The sequence below is a fragment of the Otolemur garnettii genome, unplaced genomic scaffold (assembly GCF_000181295.1).
Source record: "Otolemur garnettii isolate 467f Iridium unplaced genomic scaffold, OtoGar3 scaffold00025, whole genome shotgun sequence".
NCBI classification, from domain to species: Eukaryota; Metazoa; Chordata; class Mammalia; order Primates; family Galagidae; genus Otolemur; species Otolemur garnettii.
In genome coordinates, this window is record NW_003852420.1 from 9831085 (window position 1) to 9838942 (window position 7858).

Here is a 7858-nt window from a genome sequence, read left to right on the forward strand (position 1 = left end):
TGCCCAGGCAGCACCCAGGACCAATGAGACAAAAATCTCTGGGGACAGGTCCCAGACACAGTAACTTATAAGCTGTCCAGGTGATCCCAATGTGTGGCTGGTGCTGCAAAGCCCTGAAGAGGAACGTGGACAAGGATGTGGACAACGGCTCAGGTTGAAATAGGCCCCAGAAGTGGTGTCTACCCCATAACGAAGGCACTTTTCTCATGGTCGTTAATCCCCACCAGTTCCTTCCTATGAATATCAGTCTTAAACATATTAACATTGACCACAGGACGTTAATTTCAAACAAAAGCCCCACACCTTACCTCTTCCTCTGTCAGAACTCTCTGGTCAGCCCTGTCCTTTTCATTTTCTGCCTCATGGTGTAGGTTCATCGGCTCCTCAGAATCATAGAAATCTGGGAATTCAGCTGCTTTCTTCCTGTAGTGAAGGAGCTGGTCCAGTTCAGCCACTCGGTCGTACTGTCTTTTCAGATCCAGCTTGGGGGTCCTGGCAAGGTTTCTCTTCTGGTAGCCCCAATTCACATCCTCCGAGAAAGGCTTTTTCTCCCACCAGTCGTAGTTGTATTCCGGGAAGAAATTTTTCTCATTCAAGGTCTGCCCATTTTCCTCTTCATCTTCAAGAAAATTGTCACCCAGGTTGTCTTTTCTCTCAAAATGGCTGCCCTTCCACTGGACAGGGTCGTAGTACGGGTTGAGCAGCTCCCCTAATCGCTTCCTCTTTTCAGCGTTGTGACGGGGGGCGTACTGCCTGTCTTGAAGCCTGGCTTCCTCCCTGTTTTCTTCAGCGTCTTGCAGGTCTTCCTGCTGCCATCTCCCTTGGGCCCCTTCCTCACCGTAGTTGAGGTAATGTCTGTCCAGCTCTTTCCACTCATCTTGTGGGCGCCTCCGGGCCTTGTCCAGCTGGCTTTCTTGAGCACGACGGTAACCCTCACCTAAGAACCTTTTCTCTTCTCTGGTTTCAGGCATGGAATAGGCACCTGGCTCCCCACCCCTGCCTCTGTGAGGACGTCCCTTCTCCCCCTCACGGCCCTGCCCTTCCTCCATTTCTTCATTGTATTTGTGCGCCATATTGTCAAGCTCTGAGCTGGGATGGTCTCTCTTGTCCTCCTTGTCCCAACTCTCCTCACCATGAGGCCTTGGATCCCTGTACTCTTCACTCCCTCTGCCCCCATGTCGTTCCCCCTCCAGTTGCTCTGGGGCCTGGACACCTGGATAACTTCTCTCTGCCTCCCCATATGCAGGTTCTTCCTCTGAAGCCTTGTACTGGCTTGAATGCTGGTCCCTCTTTTCCCCTAAACTGGCAGTGCCCAGACCTGACTTCTCAGATTCCTCAAAGGGGTGTCCCCTTTCCTTGGAGGGAGGACTCCCTGCTTGAGGAGCCCTGTCAGGCCTGCTTCTCCCATGGTGGTGTCTGGGCCTCGTGCGTCGTTTGGCCACCTCGGACGGAACGTCCTCCTCACTTTCCTCAGATTCTTCCTGGCTTTGGGGTTGGCTCTTGGACTCTTGGGGGAGATTTTCCTGACTCCCTGTCTCCTCTCCACTCTCCTGGCTGCTCTTTTCCCGGCTGTGTGTCTTCTCAGAATGCCCAGTAGAGCGTGGATCAGATCTGGCCGCTAATTCCTCTTTTTTCGTCGCCAAAGCCTGGTTTCTTTTGTTGAGAAAAGCATTCTGTGTTTCTCCTGGCTCCTCGAGATGTTTCTCATCACTGCCCTCTTCCCCATGCTCCACTTTCTCATACTTCTCTCTCTCCACTTCTTCCCTGTTGCTCTCCTCAGAAGGGTGTGTCTTTGTTTCTTCGGAGACTTGGCCGTCAGAGGGGTGAAGGCTCCCCTGTGGCTCCCCTGCTCCCTCTCGGCTGTGCCCGCCTCCCTCTGCCCCTTTCTCTGTGTCCACCAATGTCAGGCCCTGGACGTTCTCCTCCCCTGGGGCTCCTGCTTCCTCGCTGCTGGGGGGCTTGTGGGCAGCCAAGGCATCAACTGGGTCTCTTAACAATCTTACTTCAAACTTTGTGTTTTCGTTTTCACTTTCCTCTTTGTCTCTGAGCTCTTTTCCACCTATAATGAAAATAACCATAAGCATAACTCCAGAATTGCTTGTGGTTCAATAAGCATCAGCCTTGGTAATCACTACAAATCCCGAGGACACCTCAGTAATTGTTTTTTTAGAGATAAGATCCTGCTGTGCTGCCCAGGTGGAGTACAGTGGTATCCTCACTTTCCCTGTAGCCTCAAAGTCCTGGGCTCAAGTGCCCCTCCACCCCAGCCCCTCTGGTGTCTGAGACTACAAGCACACACCACCATAGCTAGCTATTTATGTTCTATTTGTGGAGATGGGGGTCTTGTTATGTTTCCTAGCTCGGTCTTGAATTCCTGGCCTCAAGAAATCCTCCCTCCTCAGCTTCCTAAAGCACTGGAATTATAGGCATGAGCCACCAGGCTCCACCTTGAATAATTTTTTTAATTAATGAAGAATACACTCAGATTCCTTTTAAAAACAAATACTACAAAAGCCTCTTGGCTGGGTTTAAATCAAATAATAAACTCTCGATGTTTTTATGTTTTCATAATACTCAACTCGCGTCTCTCACTTGCATGATCTATCAATGGTCAAATTGTATCCATATACAGATTTATGAAATATTACAATCTTCAACTAGAAGGGATCTGAGAACTCTAGGCCAGTCTTCTCTTTTTGCAGATGCAGAGGACATCGAGTGTCAGAGTAGTATAATTCAGGCCCATTCTTACCATCTTCACTCTAAGTGGGGCTTAAAAAGTTAGCATTGTGTGAATGGCTCTAACTATTATCGAGCTAAATAAAGTTAAATAGCCAAAACAGGAAATCCCAAGATTCAAAGAACAATTTGCACATTTTAAATTATTGCCTTATATCCCACTTTTATTATCCAATCAACTGTGTAGACCCACTTCAGCAGTAAGTGACAATATAACTTGGTAATTGGTAATAAGAAGGGTGTATTTCTTTCTTCCCCGAGAAAACTACACAGCAGTGGAGAGGACCACTTCTTTCTTCACTCAGGTCCCATCCTCCCAAAGTGTTCTCAGACGCTGAGCATAAACTTCAGGACACTGAGTCATCTTTCTGTTTCCTGAGTCAGCAGTAGATGGTGTAACTGATATTTTAACTGGATGCTGTTCTCTCCCACCTTTTCCAAATATCAAGAATTTTTTACTAAATCCTCCTTAACTCAAGAGCATCCCATGAACGGAGGCAGACAGTTAACACTCAATTGTTAGCTGGGAGGGTTTGGATTTCAATTTCACTGAGTTCAGATAGAATGGCTGAAGCCAAGGTCACTGCAGGAGCCACTAGCCCTTTGTAGCTACTGAGCACTTGACATGTGGCTGGTCCAAACTGAGACATGCTATCCATGTCACAAACACACCAGATTTCTAAAACTCCCTATGAAAAAAATGCAAAATCAATTTTTGGTATCAATTACCAAAAAGATAATATTTATTATCATGTTGAAAAGATAATATTTTACATGTATTGAATAATATATATTTCAATATATAGATTGGCTATATATACATAATATGTTAGATAAAAATAAAAGATATTATTGAAATTAATTTCACCAGTCTCTTTTGACTTTTTAATTGTGGCTACTGTAAAATTTAAAACTGTGTTTGTGGCTCATGTCATCTTTCTATTGACGTGTACTGATGACTCATTTTGAACTGATACTTACAGAATAGAAAAAAATTGATCTGTTTTGTAAAAACATCCAAGAAATGGTGGACTGGCTGTACTTGTCTACTTAAAGCCCAGTCTGGCATGATGATAATATTCTCATACTTACAAGGCAAAGTATGAGAAAGGTCCCTGACCTTTCACACCCAGACACCTGAGGGCTGGTCCACCTGTCACCAGTCCTTTTAAGAGCCAGTGGTGGTATGTACAGCACTGGGGCAGAGCTAACCAAGTGGGCACGGGTAAGCAGGGGGGCGTTAAGTAGTGCTATTAACTAAACATTTGCGCATCCCCCAAATTCATATTCATTGAAGTAATCCCTAATGTGATGTTATATGAAGGTGGGGCCTTTGGGAGGTAATTAGGTCATGAGGATGCAACCCTCATAATGGGATTAGTGCCCCAGTAAGAGGAGATGAGAGACAGAAAGAGAGAGACAGAGAGATGATCTTTTCTGTCACAGGTAAGGAGACTGTGAAAAGGCAGCTGTCTATAAGCCAGGATGTGGGCCCTCAACAGACACTTGAACTTGGATTTCCAGCCTCTACAAATGTGAAAAATAAATGTTGGTTGTTTAAGCCACCCAGTCTATGGTATTTGTTACAGCAGCCTGAGCTAACAGAGGCAGATACGGATGTCACACTGAGAGTTAGCTGAAATATTGCTGATCAGCCAAGACCTCAGCTTCTGGAGCCTCTGTCCTGCTGCCTACAGGCTTATGGGATCTTAAGTGCCGGAAACAAAAATATTTTTATTTTTTCCCAGTTAACAAATGTACTGCCCAGCTCAGCGCCTGTGGCTCAAGCGGCTAAGGCGCCAGCCACATACACCTGAGCTGGTGGGTTCACATCCAACCTGAACCACCAAACAATGATGGCGGCAACCAAAAAATAACCAAGCATTGTGGCCAGTGCCTGTAGTCCCAGCTACTTGGGAGGCAGAGGCAGGAGACTCACTTGAGCCCAGGAGCTGGAGGTTGCTGTGAGCTGTGATGCCACAGCATTCTACCCAGGGTGACAGCTTGAGAATCTGTCTCAAAAAAAAAAAAAATGCACTGCCTATAGCAGCTTGTACCTGACGCTTGGTACTTTCTTCCTAAATTTAGCTTTAAGCTCCCACAGGTGAGATTGGAAGAGGGCTGCTATTAGCAGGACACAGTCATTATCAATCTGTAAAACCAAAGTGGGAAGCTTGGCAGCACCCATAGCTCAGTGGGTAGGGCACTGGCCATATACACTGGGGCTGGCGGGTTGGAACCTCGCCTGGTCCTGCTAAACAACAATGACAACTGCAACAAAAAAAATAGCTGGATGTTGTGGTGGGTGCCTGTGGTCCCAGCTACTTGAGAGGCTGAGGCAAGAGAATTGCTTAAGCCCAAGAGTTTGAGGTTGCTGTCAGCTGTCATGCCATGGCACTCTACCGAGGGTGACATAGTAAGATTCTGTCTCAAAAAAAAAAAAAAAAAAGTGGGAAGCTCACTCTTACTTTCAAGCAAAAAGGAGAAAATGCACCTAACGATCATGCTGCAAGGATGACCAGATCAACACTGATCAAAGAGACTCTTATACTTACTAAGAAATTAGACTCTTGAAACCATAAAACAATGATTCTTCCCTACTCCCCAAATAGCCATTCACTGGTGAGTAGAAGCTGACTCAGAGACATTCAGGAGAGAGTGGAAGTGGAGATGGGCTTGGGGTAGGACAGAGGCTCTACGAAGAAATTCATTCACCCAGTTGACCAAAAGTTTTACCAGTCTTTACCAGTTTGATCAGTCTTCCGATCAGCTGCTCCCCAACAGAGAGAAAACTAAAACAATCGGTAGGCCATTTACGTGAGTTCCATTCAACCTAAACAGCATTTTTAGCAAATTTGAATTCAGAGGCATTTAAATACTTAAACACCAGAAGATGTTGCTTGAAAATAAAAATTTTAGCTTCTAAAAAAAAAATTAACTTCTTCTTTAAAAATCCCAAGAATGGTAACAGAGTTTGTATTCTCCACAATAGAACTAGAGCTGAGAAATACCTGCTTCCCCTCCAAAGGGACGCATGCTCTCCGGGGTGAGGGACCTCCTGTCCAGCCTAAACCTACTCCTTAGTTTAATCTGTGTGGCGAGCTCTGGCCTTAACCACAGAGAAGAGAGGGCTTAGACCTTCTCCTTTTCAGCATTCCATCACCCTCTGGGCACAATGTTTCCAGGGTTCTTATAGACTTGGGCCATTTGGTTTTTATTGGTTTCCCTGGGGCCCTCTTAACAGACGTCAAAAGACCCCAGAACACAATCAGTAAGGAGCAGAAGCTGGAATCGCTATGCCACAGACTAAGGGCTAAGAATCGTGTCTGGATAGGCAGGCAGAGACAACTTCCCTTAAGCAATCTTAGGAAAAGGATCTTTGCGGTGACCAAGATCTGCCTGCAGTGTGGGAACACTTACTTTTCTTCAGGACTTGTCGGCACTCGGGGGTGATAGGTGGGGCATTGGACTTGGACAGGGCATTTGAGAGGACCTCGATGATGCAGCGTGTCACCTGCAGGAAAACCAGAAGCAGGTTGGAAAAGCTGGTGTCACTGAGATGACAGATCATTCAACTCAGAGGTGATGTCAAGGGAGATTTGATGATGCGGCCTGTACTGATGCAGGATCCTTAGGAGAGGAAGATAGACTCACAGACTGTGTTGAAACTCCCCAGCCTCTGCACAGAACAATGCAAGAGGTATTGAGTTGAAATTACCCTGAGAAAGGAAATAAACACTCACTTCTGAACCAGTCAGAGGGAAATACTATGACCACACAGCCATCCTCAGGGGTGCGGACCCAATCAGAAAGCACCTGGGAGCTCAGCACCGGAGCGGCAGCCACTGTTCCCCTCCTCTCAGGGATGAAAACCCAGCTTTGAAAGACTAAGCTGTGTTACTTTATTCGTTTGTGTGAGCGTGTGTGTTTGGTTTGGGATGACAGTAGGAGAATCTTGAGTCTAGATTCTAAAACTGACATTTGAACTTACCATTTCTTCACTGCGGTTCCTGTTATCCACCGGCATGGAACTGACAGCTTCGAAGGAAAGAAGGAACAGGAAATGGCTTGAGTTGATTTCTGGAAATTGTGCAAATCCAAACTCACAGAGCTCCCCCATATTAGGTAGAGAAAGGGGCAGAATCAGCTTACACACACATATGTATACACACACATAAACATGGTTATTGTCACCTAGCCATGCCCTAAGTATGTTTGGAAATAAATGCCACCTTCTATCCAGCATAAATCAAATCCAGACCACAGACAAGGGGAGCTTTGGGTACTGGGAAAGGTTCTGCTTCTTCATCTGCATGCTGGTTAGTTACATGGGTGTGCTAGTTAAGCTGCAGACTCATGATCTGTTTCTATTTATAAACAGATTATATTATACTTTATATTATACTTCAATAAAAAGTCCACAACACACTAAGTCTAAATACAGCCACGGTGTCCTCCTTAACCTTTCACCCCTGCCTACCCCAAATGGGTAAAGATCTGTGGCTCCCTCTGCCCATCCCTGTTCCCAAGAAAGTCTTCCTCTCAAGACTAACTTCCTTTACAAAAACATGGTTACGACTCTTCCTTAATGAATTACCTTATTGTTGACCCCCAAGGCCTTTGCCTGGACAAGCTGGCTCATGCATCTGCACCAATGTTGTGTTTCCCTTTACCCCACCATCGTCTCCAACCATGTAAAGAACAAGGGAGGAAGTAATTCTCCCCAGGCTCCATAATGTCATGTGCAAACTGAAGTTTAACAACTGATTTAGGAGAGTATTTTAAAAGGAAAAAATTTAATTTATTTAAATAAAATTGCATGAGATTCTGTTATCTCAAAACAGTGTTTGAAGTGGCTTAGAAAACGCTTCAGGCAATTTTAATCTTCTGGTGGCATTTCTCTCCCTTTCCAGGCTGCTTTGATTCTCTTATTTTCACTTTTACTTTATTCTGTCTGATCACTTTCAATTAGAACAGCCCAAAGCACATACATATAAAATGTAAGTCCATCTCTACAGTTCTCTGGGCAGTCCCTGGAGTAGAGAACTGCTATTACGGTGGGAGAAGTTCAGTGGAGAAAATTATTCTAGGTTCTTGTGACAACGGAAGCTCTAGCTGG

The 7858-nt window shown here is 45.4% G+C and overlaps 1 protein-coding gene across 1 annotated transcript in view; it reads right to left on the reverse strand.

The window, feature by feature from the left end:
• The window catches only part of CHGB (chromogranin B), a 7759-nt gene extending 987 nt beyond the window's left edge, over positions 1–6772 (reverse strand). Inside the window, exons 1-3 of the mRNA XM_023512199.1 lie at positions 6731–6772; positions 6160–6253; positions 309–2059 (exon numbers count right to left, since the gene is read on the reverse strand). Of these exons, the coding sequence (XP_023367967.1) occupies positions 309–2059; positions 6160–6253; positions 6731–6766 (1881 nt within the window). The 5' untranslated portion in view covers positions 6767–6772. The remainder of the gene's footprint in view (positions 1–308; positions 2060–6159; positions 6254–6730) is intronic.
• Positions 6773–7858: the final 1086 nt, after the last annotated feature.